General features: G+C 55.4%; 1 protein-coding gene and 1 pseudogene across 3 annotated transcripts in view; one reads left to right on the forward strand and one right to left on the reverse strand.

Moving 5' to 3' along the window:
- ENPEP (glutamyl aminopeptidase) overlaps window positions 1-14,029 on the forward strand; it is a 29,043-nt gene extending 15,014 nt beyond the window's left edge. For all 3 annotated transcript variants that reach the window (XM_078607433.1, XM_078607435.1, XM_078607436.1), the window contains exons 8-23: window positions 115-269; window positions 1,020-1,133; window positions 3,946-4,080; window positions 4,733-4,798; window positions 5,000-5,065; window positions 5,803-5,972; window positions 7,062-7,144; window positions 8,360-8,490; window positions 9,187-9,242; window positions 9,541-9,688; window positions 10,275-10,348; window positions 10,774-10,875; window positions 12,155-12,325; window positions 12,537-12,677; window positions 13,256-13,337; window positions 13,581-14,029. In XM_078607433.1, the coding sequence (XP_078463559.1) occupies window positions 115-269; window positions 1,020-1,133; window positions 3,946-4,080; window positions 4,733-4,798; window positions 5,000-5,065; window positions 5,803-5,972; window positions 7,062-7,144; window positions 8,360-8,490; window positions 9,187-9,242; window positions 9,541-9,688; window positions 10,275-10,348; window positions 10,774-10,875; window positions 12,155-12,325; window positions 12,537-12,677; window positions 13,256-13,337; window positions 13,581-13,724 (1,838 nt within the window). In that variant the 3' untranslated portion in view covers window positions 13,725-14,029. The remainder of the gene's footprint in view (window positions 1-114; window positions 270-1,019; window positions 1,134-3,945; window positions 4,081-4,732; window positions 4,799-4,999; window positions 5,066-5,802; window positions 5,973-7,061; window positions 7,145-8,359; window positions 8,491-9,186; window positions 9,243-9,540; window positions 9,689-10,274; window positions 10,349-10,773; window positions 10,876-12,154; window positions 12,326-12,536; window positions 12,678-13,255; window positions 13,338-13,580) is intronic.
- A 6,062-nt stretch (window positions 14,030-20,091) lies between these two features.
- Window positions 20,092-22,686, reverse strand: LOC144727914 (trace amine-associated receptor 365 pseudogene; annotated as a pseudogene).
- Between the last annotated feature and the right edge of the window lie 2,357 nt (window positions 22,687-25,043).

Consider the following 25,043-nt stretch of genomic DNA (forward strand, 5'->3'; position numbering starts at 1 on the left):
TGTACCCACCACACTCCCACATACACACACGTGTACCCATACTCCCACGTATACACACGTGTACTCACCCCTCCCCCCCCCCCCATGCGTACTCACCTCCCCACGTGTACTCAGACCAGATCGCGATCCCGGATTTTGGGACGGGCGCGATGGAGAACTGGGGGCTGATCACGTACCGCGAGACCAACCTCCTGTACGACCCCAGCGAGTCGTCCTCCTTCAACCAGCAGCGCGTGGCCGCCGTCGTGGCACACGAACTCACCCACCAGGTGGGGGGCGCCCCCTCACCACCACCACACCACCACCTCCACCACCACACCACCACCACCACACCACCACCACCACCCCACCACCACTACCCCACCACCACCACACCACCACCACCACCCCTCCACCACCACCACCGCCCCACCACCACCGCCACTCCACCATCATCACCCCACCACCACCACCACCCCTCAACCACCACAGCCCCACTACCACCACCTGTTAACCACCGTCCCTCCACCACCACCACCACCACCACCGACCCTCCACCACCACCACAACCCCACCACTCAAGGCCCCCCCCTTGGGTGACTCGAGGCCCCCCCCGTGGGGGACTGAAAGGACCCCCCCCCCCCGTGGTGTCTCCGTGTTGAGGATGGAACTTGGTGGTCCCTCTGTCCCAGCGCTGACGGCAGCGCAGCAGCAGAGCGACCACGGCTCCCGCTGGACCCCCCCGTCAACGCCGCTGCCTGCCCTCCTGCCCCGTGCCCACCTTCCCCCTGCCCCCTGCCCACCTGCCCCGTGCCCCCTACCCAGCTGCCCCGTGCCCACCTGCCCCCTGCTCCATGCCTCCCCACCCTGTGCCTGGCTGCCCGTGCCCCCTGCTTTGTGCCTGCCCGCTCCCTACCTGCCTGCCCCCTGGCTACCTGCCCCGTGCCCCCCTGCCCCGTGCCCCCTACTCAGCTGCCCCCTTCCTGCCAGCCCCGTACCTGTACGCCCCATGACCGGCTGCCCCGTGCCCCCTGTCCCAGTGGTTCGGCAACATCGTGACGATGGCGTGGTGGGACGACCTGTGGCTCAACGAGGGATTCGCCAGCTACTTCGAGTTCCTGGGGGTGCAGAGCTTCCTGCCAGAGTGGAGGATGGTGCGGTGACTCTCATTCTCACACTCTCTCACTCACACTCTCTCTCACTCTCACACTCTCTCTCACTCTCACACTCTCTCTCTCATTCTCTCACTCACTCTCACACTCACTCACTCTCACACTCACTCACACACTCTCTCACTCTCTCACACATTCACTCACTCTCACAGTCACTCTCTCTCATTCTCACTCACCCTCTCACTCTCTCACTCTCACTCACTCTCTCACACATTTACTCACACACTCACTCACTCTCACACTCTCACAGTCACCCTCACAATCTCACTCTCACACTCACTCACACACTCACTCACTCTCACACTCTCACTCACACTGACTCACTCTCACTCACTCACTCTCACACTCTCACTCACTCTCATTCACTCACACTGACTCACTCACTCTCACACTCACTCTCTCACTCACTCTCAGACTCACTCTCACACTCACTCACTCACTCTCACACTCACACTGACTCACTCACTCACTCACACACTCTCACTCTCACACTCACTCGCACACTCTCTCACTCTCATTCTCACACTCACTCACTCCCACTCACTCACTCTCACTCACTCACACACTCTCACACTCTCACTCTCACACTCTCACACTGACTCACTCACTCTCACACTCTCACTCACTCACTCTCACTCACTCACTCTCTCACACACTCACACACTCTCACACTCACTCTCACACTCACTCTCTCACACACTCTCACACTCACTCTTTCACACTCACTCAGACTGACTCACACTCTCACCCTCTCACACACTCACTCTCTCACTCTCTCACACACTCACCCACACTCACTCTCACACTCTCTCACACACCAGAGGCGTAGCTAGGGGGGGGGGGCAGGGGGGTACATATGTCCCTGGGCGCCAAGGTAAAGGGGTGCCAAAATGAGGCTTACAACGTTACATTATAACTTTCTCAGGTCATAAGATTTGTGGATGTGGATTTTCAAACTAAAAAAGAAACTATCAAATAATCATTTTTAGGTTATATCGAGATACATGCAAAAGATGCAGCAAGCCTTAGAACGAGTCATCGTCGAGAGACTGAAATCTGACAACATATCTCTAGCCGACTGTCGGGCACAATGTTATGACAATGCTGCTGTGATGACTGGGCATATATCCGGCCTTCAACAACGAATATGTGACAAAAATCACAGAGCATTGTTTGTCAACTGTGACAACCACAGCTTAAACTTAGCAGGAGTACTCTCAGCTAAACAGGATCCACTTGTCGTCACATTTTTTGGAACAGTTGAAAGTATATATTTGTTTTTCTCTTGTTCAACAATTCGTTGGGTAGAGTTAAAAACAAGCTGTGCCCATCACAGTTAAGCGGGAGTCTGAAACACGCTGGAGTGCACGATCAGAAGCTGTTAAAGCTATCTATGAAGGACTGGATGAACTAGTAGGGCTGCTAGACAAATTATCGGAAGACGTAACTATGACGCCTGAAAACAGAAGTGATGCAGAACAGTTACAGGCATGCGTATTAAATTTTAACTTCAAAGTTTTATTACATTTCTGGAATGTCATTCTTGGAAAAATGTATCGTGTTCAGAAGCACTTACAGGATCCTACTATGAATTTCAAGGAAGCAGCAACTGATCTTGAATCTTTGGAGCATGAATTTGTCAAGCTTCGTGATGATTTGAGCCAAGTTGCTGTAGAAAACGCCAAAACAAGATGCACAGCCTGGGGGATCGATGTGGACAGAAGAATTAGGCGACGTCGGAAGATGCCAAGAGAACTGGCAAGAGATGCAGGACTTTCAGCAGAAGAAGAAATTGTGTGCGTTATGAAGAGCGTATTTTATCGACTTCAACGGGAGATGTTAACACGGTTTATACGACTAAAAGACCTGAACACAAAATTTAGATTTCTGCAGAGACGTCAAAACTCTTCTATCCGACACAGATGTCGATGCAATTCGTCGAAATTGCACAGATTTTGGAAATTTCTATGACACCGTCATCAATGGCCACGAACTTTTCACAGAAATTGGAGATTGCAAAATGCTGCTCAGTAACCGGAATGAAGTTCTACCAGAAACTCCTTTGGATCTTCTTGGTTTTATTGTGTTTTATGGAGACGACATATTTCCGAATTTGCGAATTTCACTGCCAATGTTATAACAATAGCAGTTTCAATTGCAAACTTATTTTGTCGTATTTGCGTGCTTCAATGGGACAAGATCGTCTCAGCGATCTTGCTCTTCTTAGCGTTGAAAGAGAAACATTGGAAAAAACTGATTTTGATTACGTGATTGACCAGTTTGCGACAGTGAAATCAAGAAAAAATAATCTTTTGTAGACTATGTCAACCAGTCTACAACAGTGACTGAGTGAGCCATGTAATATAATTTCTATAAATTTGCTTCTTTAAATACAATGTTTCATTAAAATGTTAATTGTTATTCCTTATTCGATGTAATAGGAAAATGTGATTAAACGGGGGTGGGGGGGGGGCGCCAATTTTATAGTTCGTCCCCGGGCGCAAAATATCCTAGCTACGCCTCTGTCACACACTCACCCACACTCACTCTCACACTCACTCTCACACTCACTCTCTCACTCCCTCACACTCTCACTTACTTTCACACTTACCCTCTCACGCTCACTCAGACTGACTTACTCTCACTCTCACACTCTCTCACACTCATTTCTTCAGAGCTGCTTTTTGTGTTTAGTTTGTTGTCCTTCCTCTGCACCTCCTACGCACGGCGCGAGAGAAGTTCGACCGACACCATGCAACGTCACCCGCCTCCTCCCCCCCCTCCGCGCCCACAGATAGACTACATCATGATCGACGACGTGATGCCGGTGATGGGTGATGACGCCCTCACCTCGTCGCACGCCATCATCGTGAACGTCACCACGCCCAGCGAGATCACCGCCGTCTTCGACTCCATCTCCTACAGCAAGGTACCCCCCCCTTCCTCCCTGTCGAGCCACCCACCCCCACTGACACCCCCCACCCCACCCTCCCACCTCCCACCCCCCACCCTACCCTCCACCCCCCACCCACACCGCCCTCACCCACCCCTACCCCCACCCCCCACGACCGCCCACTACTCCCCTCCACCCCCACCTCTGCCCCCACCCCACCCTCCACCCCCCACCCACACTACCCACCCCCCATCCCACCGCCACCCCCAGCCCGTGGGGAGGGATGGAGGAGGATGGAGGGAAGATGAGGAGGGAGGGGGAAGGGATGGAGGGGGTGGAGGAGGAGGAGGCAGCTGGTAACCTGGATTCGAAACCAGGATCTCCGTTGTGCCGGCTGCTGCTGTTGCCAATGATGCTCACGACAATGCTGCTGCAGCTAATGATATTGATGATGATACTGCGAAGGATGCTGATGATGCTGCTGCTGATTATGCTGATGATGATGCTGCTGATGATGCTGCTAATGATGATGATGATAATCAGGCTTCTGCTGCTAATTTTGTTGATCATGCTGATGCTGATGATGCTGCTGCTGATGATGATGATGATGATGCTGATGATGCTGCTGATGATGACGATGCTGCTGATGATGATGATGCTGCTGATGATGCTGATGATGCTGGTACAGGGCGCGTCGCTGCTGCGGATGCTGTCAGACTGGATCGGGCAAGACACGTTCCAGCGAGGATGCCAGGTGCCTAACACACGGACTGGCCCGCACGCAGATCCACTCAGACTTAAAAGCAAGAGCCGAGGAATCGTCACAACGAAGCGCGCGGAAACTCGTGTCGGCCTTCGTAGGTGCTGCTCGCCAACAGCACTTGCCCCCAACAGTCCGGTAATGCTACACGGGGGATCTTTGTCTTTGTGTGTCGTCATGTCGGCCGTGGTGCAGAACTACCTGAGACGTTTCCACTTCACGAACGCAAAGACCGACGACTTCTGGGAGGCAATGGCTCAGGTGATGGCTCCACCTGTGCTGCTGCTGATGATGCTACTGATGCTACTGATGATGATGCTGCTGCTGCTGATGATGCTACTGATGATGCTGCTGCTGATGATGCTACTGATGATGCTGATGCTGTTTATAATGACGATTAACGTGATGCTGATGATGCTGATGCTACTGATGATGATGCTGCTGATGATGTAGGAGAGCGGTGAGTTCGTGAAGGAGGTGACTGATGATGATGTTGCTAATGCTGCTGAAGATGGTGCTACGGTTGATGATGCCGATGGTGGTGGTGATGATGATGATGGTGGTGGTGGTGGTGATGATGATGATGGTGGTGGTGGTGGTGATGATGATGGTGGTGGTGATGATGATGGTGGTGGTGGTGGTGATGATGATGGTGGTGGTGATGATGATGATGGTGGTGGTGGTGGTGATGATGATGGTGGTGGTGGTGGTGGTGATGATGATGATGGTGGTGCTGGTGATGGTGGTGGTGATGGTGATGCTGATGTAGCTGAAGATGCTGCTGCTACGGTTGATGATGCAGATGATGGTGGTGGTGATGATGGTGATGTTGGTGGTGGTGGTGATGGTGATGATGGTGGTGGTGGTGGTGATGGTGGTGATGATGCCGATGATGGGTGGTGATGGTGATGATGATGGTGGTGATGATGGGGATGATGGTGGTGGTGATGGTAGTGATAATGGTGATGGTGGTGATGATGGTGACGACGGCGGTGTAGGAGAGCGGCGAGCCCGTGAAGGAGGTGATGGACACGTGGACCAGGCAGATGGGGCTGCCCCTCATCTCGCTGCGGGGGGATGGCGGTGGTGCCGCGGCGTTCTCCGTCGAGCAGCGGCGCTTCCTCCTCGACCCCAACGCCGACCCCCAGCTGCCCGCGTCGCCCTTCCGGTGAGCGAAATCGCAGTGGCGGCGGCGATGGTCATAATGATGGTGTGGCAGTGCGGTTGTGATGGCAGTGATGGTGTGCCAATGGTGGCGATGGTGGCATTGATCGTGATTATGGGGATGGTGGTGATGGTGATGATGGGAGTGGAAGTGATGGCGATGGGGGTTATGGTGCTAATGAGGTCCGGCAAAAACAACCTCCTACCTCCCCATGGTGCCGGGGGGCAACGCTATGGTGGGCAGTGCCGTGGGGGGAGGGCAAATTTAGATTGGCCTTTCCCCTCATGGCATCTGTGACCACCACAGCGGCAAAATGGGGGCTCTGGACGGGTGCGAGGTGCTGGTAACCCCTCCACCTTCAATTAATTACCACAAAACCACGACGGTGGAGTGATGTGGTACAGGAGGATGTGGAGCTGAGTGGACTTGCCGATGACTGGTACCAGCGGTGTCAAAATCGGCCTCTGTGGAGGAGGCTCGTGAAGGACGCTACTGGGCAGTTGGAGGCAGTCGCCCTCCAACAACAATGGAGGGTGGAGGAGCGACGCTCACAACAACGAGCGGAGCGCCGGGTGGCTAAAGCACAGAAAGTTGGCACAGTAGGGGGCACAGGTGGTGCATCAGCCAGTCATCTCGGTCATCTCAGTCAGTCGATCCGTGGCACCTGCTGGGTCTGCCCCGTGACCTCCTGGCAGCGGGCTTTCAACACTTCACGTGGCCTCAAGGTGTACATAACCTGGCACAAGCGTCGTGGTGACGTCACCGCCACTTAGTGGCGAATGTCGGTTGTTGTTGTTGTGGTGCTAATGATGTTGGTGATGTGGCAAAGGTTATGATGATGGTGGTGACTAAAACATTGCTGCACACGATGGTATTGCTGTTGCTGATGATATTGCTGCTGCTGATGATATTGCTGCTGCTGATGATATTGCTGCTGCTGATGATATTGCTGCTGCTGATGATATTGCTGCTGCTGATGATATTGCTGCTGCTGATGATATTGCTGCTGCTGATGATATTGCTGCTGCTGATGATATTGCTGCTGCTGATGATATTGCTGCTGCTGATGATGATATTGATCACGTGGTGCAGGTACACCTGGCATGTTCCGCTGAGGTTCTACACCAACGCTAGCAACGTTCAAGACTTCCAGATGTTCAACATGACCCAGTCAGGTGACGAGCACGCTAACCACGGCGCCACCGTTCCCTCATTGACAGAGTTGCCCAGCACAGGCCACAAAGTCCTGCGACGCCAAATGCCCAGCAGCAAACAGCACGATTCCAAGTTGTGTTAGGAAGTAAGAGTGGATCTGTCACTTGAATTGAGCAGGCGGCTGGGTGGCTGGATTTGTGAGTGGGTGAGTGAGGGGGTGAATGGGTGAGTGACTCAGTGAGTGTGTAAGTGAGTGGGTGAGTGAGTGGGTGAGTGAGGGGGTGAGTGAGTGAGTGAATGGGTGAGTGACTCAGTGAGTGAGTGAGTGGGTGAGTGAGGGGGTGAATGGGTGAGTGACTGAGTGAGTGTGTAAGTGAGTGGGTGAGTGAGTGGGTGAGTGAGGGGGTGAATGGGTGAGTGTGTAAGTGAGTGACTGGGCGACTGAGTGGGTGAGTGAGTGAGTGATTTGGTGACTTATTGAATGAGTGGGCCACTGAGTGAGTGAGTGACTCATTGAGTGACTGGGCGACTGAGTGGGTGAGTAAATGGGTGACTCAGTGAGAGACTCAGTGGGTGAGTGAGTGGGTGAGTGATTTGGTGACTCATTGAGTGAGTGGTCGACTGAGTGAGTGACTGAGTGGGTGACTCAGTGAGAGACTGAGTGGGTGAGTGAGTGGGTGAGTGATTTGGTGACTCATTGAGTGAGTGGGCCTCTGAGTGAGTGGGCGACTGAGTGAGTGAGTGACTCATTGAGTGACTGGGCGACTGAGTGTGTGAGTGAATGCATGACTCAGTGAGAGATTGAGTGGGTGAGTGAGTGGGTGAGTGACTCATTGAGTGAGTGGGCGACTGAGTGGGTGACTCGGTGAGAGACTGAGTGGGTGAGTGAGTGGGTGTGTGATTTGGTGACTCATTGAGTTACTGGGCCTCTGAGTGAGTGAGTGAGTGGGCGACTGAGTGATTGATTGACTCATTGAGTGACTGGGCGACTGAGTGGGTGAGTGAGTGGGTGACTCCGTGAGAGACTGAGTGGGTGAGTGAGTGGGTGAGTGATTTGGTGACTCATTGAGTGAGTGGGCGACTGAGTGGGTAACTGAGTGGGTGACTCAGTGAGAGACTGAGTGGGTGAGTGAGTGGGTGAGTGATTTGGTGACTCATTGAGTGAGTGGGCGACTGAGTGAGTGACTCATTGACTGAGTGAGTGACTCATTGAGTGAGTGACTGTCGCCGTTCAGCGGTGTCTCTGACCCCGGACCCCACGCCCAGCTGGCTCAAGCTGAACCCCGACCACGTGGGCTTCTACCGCGTCAACTACAGCCCGCAGCTGTGGGCACTCCTCCTGCAGCAGCTGCAAGACAACCACACGGTTCGTGGGGGGAGGGGGGGGGGGCATGGGGCGGGGGGGGTGCATGGAGGGTGGGGACGGTGGGGGGGCGCAGGGCTGGGGCACTAAGGTTTGGGAAGCACGGAGGGCGGGGGTCACGTGTCACTCCACCTCGTTCCCATTGTGATGGACGCCTGCTGTTCTGTGAGACTCGCATCATCGTCATCGTCGTCGTCATCCTCATCGTCGTCACTGTTGTCATCGTCGCTATCGTCATCGTCATTTTCATCATCATTGTCATCATCATTTTCGTCAGCGTCATCATCATCGTCGTCGTCGTCATCATCATCAGCGTCGTTACAGGGCCCAGTGGGCACGGCGTCACCGCGTCGTCCACGCGCGTCGCGACTGTGCGCCCGTCTTCATGTCGGTGGTCACGATGTTGACGATGGCTCTTTTGTTCTTTGTTGATGACGGTGTTGTGTATATTGTTGTTGAGGTTTAGTTGTTTATGTTGTCGGGGCTACGTTGTTGTCGTTGTGCATGTTGTGGTTCATGTCGCTATGGTTTACATTGTTGTTGTGTTTGTTGTGGTTCATGTTGCTATGGTTTACATTGTTGTTGTTGTTTACATTGTTGTTGTGTTTGTTGTGGTTAATGTCGCTATTGTTTACATTGTTGTTGTTTATGTTGTTGTGGTTGTTGTTGTTTATGTTGTGGTTGTTGTTGTCGCCGCAGGTCTTCTCCGATGGTGACCGTGCCGGGTTCATCGACGACGCCTTCTCATTGGCCCGGTGAGTGTGTTGGGGGGTGGTGGGAGGGGCTCCAGCTGTGACGTTTCACAGTGCCAGCAGCAGCAGCAGCACGATCACGAGGGGGTATCAGAATCAGGAGGAATCCGAAGAGCTGTGAAGCTCCTTTTCACAGGTGCCCAGTAGGTTACACGCAGCGGTCACGTGGTCAACACACCGCCGTTACCACGGCCCCTGGCCCTGCTTGGCCCCCCTCGTTGGTTTTTAAAGGGGGTACGTCGTGAGGTGGGACCCCCCCCCCCCCGAGCTCATCATCGTCTCCGCCGCCCCCCCCCCCCAGGGCGGGTCTGCTGCCGTACGAGACGGCGCTGAACGCGACGCTGTACGTGCGTGCCGAGGGGAGCCTGTTCCCGTGGGACCGCGTGTTGGGCGCCGTCGCTTACCTCCGCGACATGCTGGCCGACTCGCCCCTCTACCCCCTCTTCCAGGTGACAGGGAGGGAGGGCAGGTGCCTTCGCCGCTATGGTGCTGGTAGCATAGCAGCAGGGGATCTGGTGATGGGTTTTTGAGGGTGATTTGTTTTCTTGTTGGCGTCTCTGAACACAGTAACACACAATGGGACTAATGTTACACGGGAAAGCTGCGTTATAGCTTTGATTAAAAAAGGGAGCACATAAGCAAACAAACAAAAATAAAAAAAAAAGACCGACATGATGAACGAAGTAAAGTGCTGAAAGACCAAGCATCTTTCTCGTCTGATCGTTATAAAAAGGGAGGGAGGGAGGGAGGGGCGTGTGTCTGTGTGTGTGTGACTCACACACCAATCGCAACTCAAGCAGCCGCTCAGCTGGCAAGGCGTCCATCTAACGGCTCCCCCACCCAACAGCTCTCCCAAGAAGTCACCCACCACTCCCACTCACCCACTCACCCGCGATACTACCTACCAACTCACCCATTCACGCAATCAATCAGCCTCTCACCTACCGACGATGTCAACGGTGTTGACGGTTATGTCGCCGATGATGTTGACGACGATGATGTTGACGACGATGATGTTGATGATGTTCACCGCAGAAATACTGGAGGCAGCAGGTGAAGCCCATCACCGCTAAGCTGACGTGGAAGGATGAGGGAGAGCACTTGGACAAGTACATCATCAGCATCATTATCAGCAACATCATCATCATCATTAGCAGCATTGTCATCATAATCCGCAGCAGCATCATCGTTGTCATTGACGTCATAATCATCATCACCACCATCCGCATCGTTGGCGGGATCATCATCAGCATCAGGATCATTGCCATCACCATCATCATCTACACCATCACAATTGTCTGCAGCATTGTCGTCATCGTATACACACCAACGTGCGTGACAAGCGACGCTTACATGACACGTGTGTGTGACACGTGCGTGTGTGACACGTGTGTGTGACACGCGACACGTGTGTGTGACGTGTGTGTGACACGTGTATGTAACACGTGTGTGACACGTGACACGTGTGTGTGACGTGTGTGTGTGTGACGTGTGTGTGTCACGTGTGTGTGACACGTGACACCTGTGTGTGCAGGCTGCTGCGTGAGCAGGTGCTGGGCCTGGCGTGCCGCATGGGCGATGAGGAGGCCCTCAGCAACGCCACCAACCTCTTTGACGACTGGAAGGGTGGGCAGAGGTGCGTGCGTGTGTGTGTACCTGTGCGAGTGTGTACCTGTGCGTGTGCGTACCTGTGCGTGTGCGTACCTGTGCGTGTGCGTACCTTTTTGGAGGTACGGGTAGTCCTTGAAAGATCTGGGCAAAGTCCCATCAGTGAGCTCCTCCGGCAGGCAAGGCTGCATTGGCTGGGTCATGTAGCCCGCATGCCCAGCCACCGCATGCCTAAACAGCTTTTGTTCGGCCGGATCGAGGGGGCTAAACGGGCGCGGCACGGGCTGGAGAAGAGATGGAGTGACGTGGTACAGGAGGACGTGGAGCTGAGTGGACTTGCCGATGACTGGTACCAGCGGTGTCAAGATCGGCCTCAGTGGAGGAGGCTCGTGAAGGACGCTACTGGGCAGTTGGAGGCAGTCGCCCTCCAACAACAACGGAGGGCGGAGGAGCGACGCTCACAACAACGAGCGGAGCGCCGGGTGGCTAAAGCACAGCAAGTTGGTACAGTAGGGGGCACAGGTGGTGCATCAGCCAGTCATCTCGGTCATCTCGGTCAGTCGACCCGTGGCACCTGGGTCTGCCCCGTGACCTCCTGCCAGCGGGCGTTCGACACTTCACGTGGCCTCAAGGTGCACATGGCCTGGCACAAGCGTCGTGGTGACGTCACCGCCACTTAGTGGCGAATGGCGGTTGTTGTTGTTGTTGTTGTGTGCGTACCTGTGCATGTGCGTACCTGTGTGTGTGTACCTGTGTGTGTGTGTGTACATGTGCGTGTGCGTACCTGTGCGTGTGTGTGTACCTGTGCGTGTGTGTGTACCTGTGCGTGTGTGTGTACCTGTGCGCACCTGTGCGTTCCTGTGCGAGTGTGTACCTCTATGTATGTTCAACTTCTTTCACACCGTACGTAGCCAACCGTGCAAATCAGAGTTATGTGCGTGTACCTGGGCGTGTGTGTGTGTACCTGCGCGTGTGTGTGTGTACCTGGGCGTGTGTGTGTGTGTACCTGGGCGTGTGTGTGTGTACCTGCGCGTGTGTGTGTGTACCTGGGCGTGTGTGTGTGTACATGGGCGTGTGTGTGTGTGTACCTGGGCGTGTGTGTGCGTACCTGCGCGTGTGTGTGCGTACCTGGGCGTGTGTGTGCGTACCTGGGCGTGTGTGTGCGTACCTGGGCGTGTGTGTGCGTACCTGGGCGTGTGTGTGCGTACCTGGGCGTGTGTGTGCGTACCTGCGCGTGTGTGTGCGTACCTGCGCGTGTGTGTGCGTAACTGCGTGCATCCTCGTGCGCGTGCCTTGCGCGTGAACAGCATCGCGCCCAACGTGCGCCTGCTGGTGTACCGCTACGGCATGCAGCAGCGCAGCGACGACGCCTCCTGGGAGTTCATGCTGCAGAGCTACCTGAAGAGCCCCCTCGCCCAGGAGAAGGACAAGCTGCTGTACGGCCTCGCCTCCACCCACAGCGTCTCGCAGCTCGCACGGTGAGCCGGGCCGACGTGGCGTGGGTCAGCCGTGGTGAGGGTCAGCCGAGGTGAGGGTCAGCCGAGGTGAGTGTGAGCAGTGCAGTGAGCGGTAGGGGCGGAATCGAGGTTTTTGCTTTTGTTGACGAGAGGGATTCCGACAGCTCCACACGTCCATCCGCCCATCCACCCGTCCACCCGTCCACCCATCCACCTGTCTGTCCACGTGCAGGTACCTGGAGCTGCTGAAGAACGAGTCCGTGATCCGCTCGCAGGACATGTTCACCGTGCTGCGCTACATCTCGCTCAACCCCTACGGCAAAACCATGGCCTGGGACTGGACCCGGCTCAACTGGGAGTACCTGGTTGGACGGTGAGGAGTCCGTGCGTGTCTGTGTGTGTGTATATGTTTATGTAGTGTTGAGGCGAGAGATGTTATTGAGGACGAGGTAGGCAAAGGAACGGCGGGCGTGGTGTTGGCCACCCGCCCCCTCATAGGTGCTCGCTAACAGCACTTGCGCCAGCAGCCTGTTAAGGCTATACGGGGGATCTTTGTCTTTGTTATGTAGTGTATGGGGTAGTGTAGTGCTACGAACTCCGGCCATCCGAGTTCGCTTCCCGCTGATGGCCAACACCAGTGACGATTATTTGAACCGGTCCTGGGCCTCCCCTAGGCTGACTCAGCCTCAACATCGCCACTGGAGAGACAACGGCGGTGGGGCGTGATGTTGGACACTCACCCCGTCGTGTACCGTGCTACTCGCGAACAGCACTTGCCCAAACAGTATGTGTAGGTTATACGGGGGATCTTTGTCTGTGTCAAAACTATCCCCAGTATAGCCAATACTAGGCTATTGAGGCAAGTGCTTTCAAGGCCAGCACAACTAATTATCCCCACCCTCCCCCAACGCCCCACACCCCTCACCTGGCCTTTGCGGGTCACCTGTGCAGGTTTGGCATCACGGATCGCAACCTGGGTCGCCTGGTGCAGAGAATCAGCACCTCCTTCAACACCGAGCTGCAGCTGTGGCAGGTGCTCACCTGCACGCTCACTCACCTGCACGCTCACCTGGACGCTCACCTGCACGCTCACCTACACGCTCACCTGGACGCTCACCTGGACGCTCACCTGGACGCTCACCTGCACACTCACCTACACACTCACCTGTATGCTCACGTGTACGCTCACCTGGACGTTCACCTATCCTCGCACTCACCTGCACACTCACCTTTATATTCACCCCTATGCCCCCCCACCCGTGCCCCCGGCCACCAGATGGAGTCGTTCTTCTCGCTGTACCCGGAGGCCGGTGCTGGTGCCAGCTCGCGGCTGCAGGCGCTGGAGACGCTGCGGACGAACATCGCCTGGGTGCAGCAGCACGAGGCCAGCGTGGAGGACTGGCTGCAGGAGCACGCGTAGCGGTGGAAGGGGGTACTCGGAGGAGGACTCAATCACGGGGTGACTACGGGTGACTACGGGTGACTCACGGGGTGACTCACGGAGTGATTCAATTATGGGGATGCTCATGGTTTGACTCACTGGGTGACTTCATAATGGGGAGACTCACAGGGCGACTCAATGCAATCACTCCTCGGTTAATGTCATGGTTACGTTCTTGAAAAGTGCGACTTTGAAGTGAAACGACTTTAAGTGAAACCAGGTTCGGGGGGAGATATTTTTTTTCGCCAGACAAAGGTCAAATTAAATCATTTGAAACAATTGAATAGAGGTATGAGTTTTTACTTATTTTGAACAAACAATTTTTAAACCGTACCCACCAACGATGATTCGGGAGCTTGGTGGAATGCGGTGGATGAGTGAGTGGTGGCGTCAGAGAGTGAAAGAGGGTGGATCGTCCGGTTGCTGCTCTCTCCTCGCGGCGATGTTTTACACACCGCACCACGTACTCATTTGAGGCTGAGTCTACCTAGGGGAGGCCCAGGATCGGTTCAAATATAATCACCGCCGGTGTTGGCCGTGAGCGGGAATCAAACTCGTGTCGCCGGGTTCGTAGCACAGAACAGCGCTAACTGCTGCGCCACCACTCCCGACACCCAGCCCTCCCTCCCTCCCAGCTCTCCATCCCTGCCCTTCCTCTCCCAGCACTCCCTCCCGGCGCTCCCTCCCGGCGCTCCCTCCCGGCGCTCCCTCCCGGCGCTCCCTCCCGGCGCTCCCTCCCGGCCCTCCCTCCCGGTGCTCCCTCCCGGCCCTCCCTCCCGGCCCTCCCTCCGGGCCCTCCCTTCCAGCGTTCCCTCCCAGCGCTCTCTGCCAGCCCTTCCTCTTCCAGCGCTCCCTCCCAGCCCTCCCTCCCAGCCCTCCCTCCCAGCGCTCCCTCCCAGCGCTTTCTCCCAGCCCTCCCTCCCAGCCCTCCCTCCCAGCGCTCCCTCCCAGCCCTCCCTCCCAGCCCTTCCTCTCCCAGCCCTCCCTCCCAACCTTCCCTCCCAGCGCTCCCTCCCAGCGCTCCCTCCCAGCCCTCCCTTCCAGCCCTTCCTCTCCCAGCCCTCCCTCCCAGCACTCCCTCCCAACGCTCCCTCCCAGCGCTCCCTCCCAGCGCTCCCTCCCAGCGCTCCCTCCCAGCGCTCCCTCCCAGCGCTCCCTCCCAGCCCTCCATCCCAGCGCTCCCTCCCACCTCCAGCAGCGGAGTCCCTCACGGCCGAGCCAATTATGGGAGGGGGTAATTATGGAAGCTGCAGGGGGCCTCAGGTGCTGCTCTCGTCGGGCAGGAGGGGATGGGATTGGGAATGTGTTGAGTGGTCGCCCCGTAGGCACTTTGGCACGTGGAGGGCGGGGGCGTGTTAGAGGCGCAGCTCCTGCAATAGCACCGCCTCGCGACACTGCTGACGGAAAGGGGGCCTCCTCCTCCGCCACTCGAGGGAAGCTCTGGGAGAGCCACACTCTACTCGACAGGGGTATTCGGCCTACTCTTCCTCGGTCACCAGACGGCTTTGAAGAGGTTGCAGTTACCCACACTTTACCCCACCACTGCAAAAATAGCCTTATCGCTCATCGGATTCCTCCGGTATAAATATTATTCTGATTCTGACATGCTGATCGACTGGGGTGGACCAGCGCTCTTCACAGCCACCCCCCCCCCCCCGGCAACACTCAAACAGTGAAGACCCCCCCCCCCCATCGTCAGTGCCGGATGAAGCGAGTGCGGGGCCTGTAGCATGATGTTATGAAGGGGCCTTAAATTTTAAAAACACGTAAATATTAAAATAAATGTTTTTTACTTGCATAGGAAAATAATTGTATTTTTTTCATTTGCTATACAGCCAGATAATAACCAGAAATCGCTAACCTTAAACACCCAGTCGTTCACAAAAGTTGAAGACGGTATAGTACTATAGTAATAGAGCAAGTGCAGAATCACTGAACCGGAATTGATAGCTTGAAATCATTTAGCGCGGGGCCCTTGAACGTGCGGACCCCGTAGCATTTGAAGCTACTTTTGCTACGCGGATCATCCGGCACTGCCCATCATCATCATCATTGTCGTGATGTTGTCACACAAACCCCCAACGGTATCAAATGTTGTGGCGGCCCTCGCTCACACTGACGATGCCTTATGGGCGAAAGTGGCAACACCCCCCGTCCCCCCTTCCCTGAAAATGAGTGAAGAGCACTGGGGAGGGGGGGGGGGCGGTGATATTTAGCCTGGGCCTAATCACATCCTTTATTATTTTTTCTATCTACGTGACTTTACCGAAAGAACCAGAGTATGGATTCCTACAGTCACGAAAGCTTCAAATCAAGATTTCATTCCATCCTTCCAAGCTTTTGCACGGACGGTTTAGAAGGGGGTGGAGTGTTATGCCCACGCCTTCCCCCACCACCACGCGCCGCACCGGCGATACAGCAGCAGTCGTGGAGACCCGTGGTGCTTGTGTGCGATCCTCAACTGCGGTGGTTTCTTCTTCACCTGGGGTGCACGAAACCTGTACCTGGGGGGTGTGTGACGCCCATTCTGGAGGCGCGAGGAATGGACATATTTTTTTGTTTTGAACACATCATCTAAAACACAAACGTCAGTATCAACTTACTTTGTTTCATCAAACCCGACGTCATTATAAACATTAGACATTTTGTTTAGGATTGAGAAACGAAGGGATGCAAGGCTGCAGTCAATGTTCAGAACCACTGCTCTACTGGGATGCATTGCCCAGCTCGGCGCTTTGTACTGAGGAGGCGACTTCCGCCGGCAGTGGCGTTAGCGAGCACTTTCAGGGCTGCGCCTTCACCCCCTCGCTTGATCAAACCGTTGTTTTATATCCGTCGGGGGCGTGAAGCAAAGCACGAGATTATCAGCTGTTGGTCGATCCGTTGCTGGATGAGGGCCTAGTCCTCTAGCCACCAACACCACCTCTCACGATCTTGTGATGAGAAATGATTTTTATTTTACCAGGTAAGGTCCACTAAGCTATATCGGTTTTTTTTTACAGGTAGGAACAACAGGCGCCACACTGCCCACCAGGGATTATTTGTCTGTCGTGCATATGGGGAGTGGAGGGTGGGGGGTGGGAGGGGCTGGGTGGAGAGGGAGGGGCTGGGTGGGGAGGGGAGGGTGGGGAGGGGCTGGGTTGGGAGGGTGGGGCTGGGTGGGGAGGGTGGGGGAGGGGCTGGGTGGGGAGGGGATGGGTGGGGAGGGGCTGGGTTGGGAGGGGCTGGGTGGGGAGGGTGGGGCTGAATGGGGAGGGGCTGGTCACCCCGTGGTGCCCTTATAAAACTCAACGTTTAACCTACACACTACACTATACACGACACGACACACTACACTTATACAGGTAGGAACAACAGGTTCCACACTGCCCACCAGGGATTTATTTGTCTGTCTGTCGTGCACGAATATGCTGTCCAACCAAGTTCCTACCTGCCCACTCCGAAATAACGTGTTTTTAAGCGACCTGGTTAGCACAAATGATAGCCCAATCAAGTCACTTACCACGTGGGACTTTATAGCAGCGAAATAATCTGTTGAATTCCAAGTGTGGAGGGAAAAATCGGAGAACCCGGAGAAAAAAATCCATGCGACCAAATATACAGCGGGTTTAAGGGTCGGGATCGAACCCACGACCTCCTCCATACCAGGCGAGGTAGTTAACATCTCCTAGTCACCGTGGCGCCTTAATGATGAGATGATCCACCCAGGCACCTGCTGCCCCAAACATCATGGGACGATTCCATCGCTCCATCTCCCCAGAGGAAGTTCCCGCCTCTCGAACGGCAGAGCGGCGGTTCAAGAAAGATATTTCGCCAAAGGGTTTTTATTTTCATTTTGTATCAAACATCGGTGGTGGAAATTCCACGTTACTATGGCGGGGAGAAAGGAGGGGGGGTGAATGTACTCAATAAAGGCCTCGATTGTCGAGAGTCCACAAGTTGGTACCTTGCTCGCTTTATACAACCCCTGAGGGATGCTGTGCCGAGTGCTCTCGCAACATCACCTGTAAGTCTACGGGTCTCTGCGAATCTATGGGTCTCTATGTAAGTCTATGGGTCTCTATGCGAGTCTATGGATCTATGTGAGTTGAGATCTCTATGTGAGTCTATGCAGTGTCGGATGATCCGAGTAGCAAAAGTAGCTGCATATGCTACGGGCCCCGCACTTTCAAGGGCCCCGCCCTAAATGATTTCAAGCAATCAATTCCGGTTCAGTGATTCTGCACTTGCTATAGTACTATACTGCCTTCAACTCTTACGAACGACTGAGTGTTTAAGGTTAGCGATTCGTCGTATTACTCGGCTGTATAGCAAATGAAGAAAAATACAATTACTTTACTATGTAAGTAAAAAATGTGTGTTTTAATGTGTTTTATTTATTTAAGGTCCCTTTATAACATATGCTACAGGCCCCGCAACGAGCTTAATCCGGCACTGCGTCAATGGGTCCCTGCGTGTGTCTACGAGACCCTGCAGGTCTCAATCTCTGTGGTTGGGACCGAATCCCGAACAGCTCCCCAAGGGTTTCAACGGCGCCAGCTCCGTGTCTCTGACCTCTGACCCACCCGGCTCCCCATCACCCCCCCCCCCTCATCGTCGTCGTCGCTAATTGCTAACTGCACGCTAATTGTGCCTCTCCACGCACACCGACGATCCCGCGGTTCAATTCCCAGCCGAGGCGGCCAGCAACAGCGATATCGATGCACCCGGCGCACCACATCGGACGTGGGCGGTGGCGCTCCGGCTTCAGTGGCTCCGGGCCGTATTCTTGGCAGTGCGAGGCGCACTCGCACCGCACTCACTCACACACCCACACTGCCTTGCAGAAGTAACAGCTGGGGGGGGGGGGGTGCAGCTAATAATCCGGGAGGTGTGCGCGAGTGTGTGCGTGTGTGTGTACGCGTGTGTGTATGCGTGTGTGTATGCGTGCGCGTGTTTGCGTACGTGTGTGTGCGTACGTGTGTGTGTACGTGTGTGTATGTGTGTGCGTACGTGTGTGTGTATACGTGTGTGTACATGTCTATGCGTGTGTGTGTGTACGTGTGTTTACGTGTGTGTACGTGTGTTTACGTGTGTGCGTGTGTGTATGCGTGTGTGTGTTGCGTGTGTGTACGTGTGTGTATGTGTGTGTGTGTACGTGTGTGTGTACGTGGCGAACGGTGGCGCAGTGGTTAGCGCTACGTTGCACTGCGAACCCGGCGACCCGAGTTCGATTCCCACCCACGCCCAACACCTGAACCGGTCCTGGGCCTCCCCTAGGCCGACTCAGCCTCAAATGAGTACCCAGTGCGGGTGTGTGTAAACGACATCAGCACTGGGGAGACAAAGGCGGGTCGGGTGGTGGTGGTGCTGACCACCCACCCCATCGTGTGCCGTGCCAGCCTTATTGCGTGCTGCTGCTACTCGCTGACAGCACTTGCCCCGACAGCCTGTTGAAGGCTATACGGGGGACATTTGTCTGTTGCATGCGAGACGAGACTTGCATAACTCCGTTCACACCGGGCACGAGTGACGATTATCTGAACCGGTACTGGGCCTCCCCTAGGTCGACTCAGCCTCAAATGAGTACCTGGTGCGGTGTGTAAACATCGTTTTACTTTCCGTACAAGCGTCTTATAATCCGGACAATATGCCAAATGTGACGTACATGTATAGTGTAGTGTAATGTGTAGTGTATAGTGTAGTGTAATGTGCGCACGTTGACGGTGAACGTCGTTCGCACCCACCCCACGTGGCCAACCGCGCTCATCGGAGGTGCCGGGGGGTAAGCGCAGCAAAGCAGCTCCAGTGACCGTGAGTTTGTCAACCTCGACGACGACGGACACGTGGACAGCCCCAGTGGCTTCCCAATATCGGAGGGAAGAGCGTTCCAGACGGCCGCAGAAGCGCATCTGAAAGCACCGCGCGATGCGGCCACCACCGTGTAGTGTATAGTGTAGTGTATAGTTGTGTAGTGGATAATGTATAGTGTAGTGTATAGTATAGTGTGTAGTGTGTAGTTTATAGTGTAGTGTATAGTGTGTAGTGTATAGTGTAGTGTATAGTGCAGTGTATATAGTTGTGTAGTGTATAGTGTAGTGTATAGTGCACTGGATAGTGTATAGTAGTGTAGTGTATAGTGTGTAGTGTATAGTATATTGTTGTGTAGTGTATAGCTGTGTAGTGTATAGTGTATTGTATAGTGCAGTGTATAATTTAGTGTATATAGCATCTGAAAGTGCCGCGCGATGCGGTGACCACCGCCTGTTGTTCGACGGCTGAGCCGAAACCTGCTGCTGTGAGGATGATGAGCGGAGTTGGCGAGGTTTGTGCTCCTTGGCGAGATCAGCAGCGAGGGTATTGTGGTTCATTTGTAGGGCCTGCGAATCGTCGAGGGGGGGGAGATGGGAATGGCGGGAGGTGTTGGGGAGAGGTTGAGGGATGGGGGAGGTGTGGGGGTTGGGGATGGTGGTGGGGAGGTGGGAGAGCGGGGGGAGGTGGGGTGGGGGGAAGGGGTGGTGGGGGGCCTGGGGGAGGGGGCTGGGGCGGGGGGAGGGATGGTGGGGATGGGGGGGGGATGGTGGGGGGAGGGATGGTGGGGGGGGGGATGGTGGGGGGGGATGGTGGGGGGGGGGGGATGGTGGGGGGGGGGATGGTGGGGGGGGGGATGGTGGGGGGGGGATTTTGGGGGGGGGATGGTGGGGGGGGATGGTGGGGGGGGGATAGTGGAGGGGGGGGATGGTGGGGGGGGATGGTGGGGGGGGGATGGTGGGGGGGGGGGATGGTGGGGGGGGATGGTGGGGGGGGGGATGGTGGGGGGGATGGTGGGGGGGGGGATGGTGGGGGGGGGGATGGTGGGGGGGGGATGGTGGGGGGGGGGATGGTGGGGGGGGGGATGGTGGGGGGGGGATGGTGGGGGGGGGGGGATGGTGGGGGGGGGGGGATGGTGGGGGGGGGATGGTGGGGGGGGGGGATGGTGGGGGGGGATGGTGGGGGGGGGGGATGGTGGGGGGGGGGGATGGTGGGGGGGGGGGATGGTGGGGGGGGGGGATGGTGGGGGGGGGGATGGTGGGGGGGGGGGATGGTGGGGGGGGGGGATGGTGGGGGGGGGGGATGGTGGGGGGGGGGGATGGTGGGGGGGGGGGGGATGGAGGGGGGGGGGGGAAGGTGGGGGGGGGGGGATGGTGGGGGGGGGGGGATGGTGGGGGGGGGGGGATGGTGGGGGGGGGGGGGATGGTGGGGGGGGGGGGATGGTGGGTGGGGGGGGATGGTGGGGGGGGGGGGATGGTGGGGGGGGGGGGGATGGTGGGGGGGGGGGATGGTGGGGGGGGGGGATGGTTGGGGGGGGGGGATGGTGGGGGGGGGGGATGGTGGGGGGGGGGGGATGGTGGGGGATGGTGGGGGGGGGGATGGTGGGTGGGGGGGGGGGGGGGGATGGTGGGGGGGGGGGATGGTGGGGGGGGGGGGGTGATGAGGGTGGGAGGGGGGGGGGGGGGATGGTGGGGGGGGGGGATGGAGGGGGGGGGGGATGGTGGGGGGGAGGTGAGGGGGATGGTGGGGGGGGGGGATGGTGGGGGGGGGATGGATGGTGGGGGGGGGGGATGTGGGGGGGGGGGATGGTGGGGGGGGGGGGCGATGGTGGGGGGGGGGGATGGTGGGAGGGGGTGGTGGGGGGGGGGGCAGGATGGTGGGGGGGGGATGGTGGGGGGGGGGATGGTGGGGGGGGTGGGATGGTGTGGTGGGGTGGCGGGGAGTGGTGGGGGGCGGGGGATGGTGGGGGGGGGGAAGGTGGGGGGGGGGGATGGTGGGGGGGGAGGATGGTGGGGGGGGGGGATGGTGGGGGGGGGGGGAGGTGGTGGGGGGGGGGGATGGTGGGGGGGGGGATGGTTGGGGGGGGGGGGCGTGACATCTCCCGTTCCATATCACTCCAGACAACTTGGCGTACCTGGCACCGGCCCGGAACATGGTGAGGCTCAGGATCTTGCGGAAGGCGCCGCGGAACTGGCGGTTGAAGGAGGCGTAGAGGGGCGGGTTGACGGTCCGAGCTGATGTAGCCCATCCAGGTGGCCACCTCGTACTCGACGTCAAAGTTGGCCGACGAAGGGGAAGACGAGCACGATGATGAAGAACGGCAGCCACGAGAGAAGAAGACGGCGATGATGCTGCCCAGGGTCACCGTGGCGTTTGTGCTCGCGTCGCATGTTGCTCACCCTCTGCTGCTCGCTGCCACCACCACCACTCTGCTGAACCTTGCCGCTGCTGCTGCTTGCTGCGATCTGCCGCGCCTGCCTGCGCGCCACGTGGTAGATGCGCGCGTACACGGCCATGATGACGAGCATGGTGATGAAGTAGGGGCTGGCGCCGTAGAAGAAGTGCAGGCGACGTCGACGTTGAAGAGGCAGTCGTCCGGGCAGCCCTCCCTCTCGATGCTGCTGGGCGCGAGCTGGGGGCTGAAGCTCAGCAGGCTCGGCGAGGTGAAGAGCGCCGCGCCCAGCCACGAGATGAGCAGCATCGCCACGAGGGTGCGGTCGGTGACGCGCTGCGTGTAGCGCAGTGGGTCGCAGATGGCCACGTAGCGGTCGTAGGCGATGCAGCTCAGGTGGAAGATGGACGAGTTGCAGAGGGTGTAGTCGACGAAGTAGAAGACGTTGCAGAAGCTGTAGTCGTAGTACCAGCAGTTGTAGACGGTGCCCACCATGCGCAGGGGCATCACCAGGGCACCGATGCCGAAGTCGGAGACGGCGAGCGAGAGCGCCAGGATGTTGGTGTGCGTCTGCAGCTGGCGGAAGAAGGCGACCGAGCTGATGATGAGCAGGTTGCTGAGGATGGTGGCGGTGATGAAGATGCTGATGAGGACTAGGACGACGGGTCGGCTGTGCTCCGGGAGGCTCGGGCCCGTGCAGTTGTAGCCGTGGAAGTCGATGCATTGCCGCGCGGTGAAGGTGGTAGTGGTGTTCGGCATGGCCTTTGAACGCGAGGACCTGTGGAGGGAGACGTGGAGATTCGCGACTGACAAGACGAGAAAAAGGTCACTACGTTGTGGTTCCGAAAAGGCACACGAGGGAGTGGGTGGGCCAGCGCCACGCCCGGCCGCCTTTGTCTCCCCAGTGGCGTTTTTTTTTACACATCACACCGGATACTCATTTGAGGCTGAGTCGACCTCGGGGAGGCCCAGGGCCGGTTCAGATGGTGGCCGTGAGCGGGAATCAAACTTGGGTCGCTGGGTTTGTAGCGCAGCGCGTCAACCGCTAGACTACCGCTCCCAACTGACACACACCCACACACATACTGGTGTCTGCTGATAACAATTCGGAAGAGTAGCATGACATAAAAAACACATTATTAGACCTCCTTTGCCAGTACCAAAATATAATAATAGGGTTTTTCCCCTTTTTTTTCGGCAACAAGACTGAAACCTTTCTACAAGGATTAATGTCTGCATTAACCACAATACTTGTGGTCAAAATACAACAAAAAACACACTGATAATAAATGCCTTGTCCTTGAAACTGATTGGTCAACACCAGAGACAGCTTTCTTTGGAGCCTCGTCTCAAATGGTATTAGACCAGAAGACGCTAAAAGTCGTACAGCACAAAGACAAGCAATCATCAGTTTGGTGTTTTAACATTTTAACACCTGTTTTGTTGCCAGAAATATTATTATAGCGTGTTTCTTGTTTGCATTTTGACTGCAAGTATTATGGTTAATGCAGACATGAATCCTCGTAACAAGTAAACCCGTAAAAACTAGTTTTTCACTTTAAATCCTTTATATGCGTGGCAGCGAACTTAATATAAAGGATTTAAAAATATATTCGCCTGTGGAGGACGCGGGGATCGATCCCGCGACCTTTGGGCATGGCAAGCGAGGGCACTACCAACTGCGCTACTCCGCCACGGCCTGTGGAGGGGTTACGCTCTGGGCTCTTATACTGTGAATGAGTTCTATTTGAATATATGTAAAATACATTTTTTTTGCCTAAAAAGTGTAAAATTTTGGGAATTTTTTTTCACGAACATCAATTGTCTCGCACAACGAGTCTGTGTGGAAAATGTCAGCTCGATTGGATCACGGGAAGTGGGTTAAAAAACGACCGAAAGAGTTGCACGGTCGTAAGCAAGCACGCAAGCAAGCAAGGGAACTTAATATAAAGGATTTAAAAAGGTTTCAGTTTGGTTGCCAGAAAAAAAGGGGGAAAACCCCTATTAATTAAAAAACACATTCATAAGATACATAATACTGTGCAGAGTATGGGTCGAAATGCAAACAATGATTGTGCATGGCTCACCGCCTTCACCCTGATGGAGGCAACACTGAGCTTCATTACGACAGCAAAAAAAAACCACGGAGGCTTGAAAGACTTGTAAGACGAAGACTTTAGACGATTCAGACCCGAACCTTCAAGTTCAACTCTTTGGTTTTCTCGGTAAAGTCACGTAGGTAAATTTTAAAAAATAAATTAAATCACGACGTTTCGGGCGCAACACAAGCGTCCTTCTTCAGGTGGGGACAACTTGGTGAAAGCACACCGCTTAAGTGTGTCTCAGAGGTGGCTGTGACTTCAAACCTTAAACTTCAAATCTAAACCTTCAAGTTCAACTGTCTCTGTATTCAAACAAACACAGGCGGTCCTCCCTACATCATGCTACGTACCTATGGAAAGGTGCCGTAAGTCTAAACGATGCAAGTGGAGACCGATTTCCCCCAGAGAAACACTGATATAATGGGGGATTATGTTGATTTATACTGGAGGAATCCGATGAGCTATGAAGCTATTTTGTTCACAGATGTCCAGTAAGGGGCGAGTAAGAACGTTATTACAACAACGGTTACAGAGACGATAGGAGTGCAGAATACAAGAATGGTAAATACAAAGACATCCCCATCCGGCAAAGCCCACTGAAAAATTTACTTATTTTTCAGAAGCGACCTGGCCACAAATGAAAGCTCAACAAAGTGGCCCCATCATTTTGACGTTCATAGCACCAAAATAATCTAAATGTGCAACGTTTAACATATATGAATACAACAGCATATTTAATTCTAGATTAAGTGGTTGTTCTTTCGCTAAGTTGTCCCCACCTGAAGAAGGACGCTTGTGTTGCGCCCGAAACGTAGTAATTTATTTTAGTTGTTTTCATTTATTTTATTTTATTATTTTTTTACCTACGTGACTTTACCGAAAAAAACAAAGAGTCGAATATTAAATCAAATTTAATCAACTACCAATCGTGTATAACAAAGTACAATAATAGCTTTTAGAACGCCTTGACATCGATTCTTTGTCATTCCTGGCTTATTTGGTCTTTAATAAGTC

Source organism: Lampetra planeri, chromosome 27 (assembly GCF_965212315.1).
Source record: "Lampetra planeri chromosome 27, kcLamPlan1.2.h2, whole genome shotgun sequence".
Lineage (NCBI taxonomy): Eukaryota > Metazoa > Chordata > Hyperoartia > Petromyzontiformes > Petromyzontidae > Lampetra > Lampetra planeri.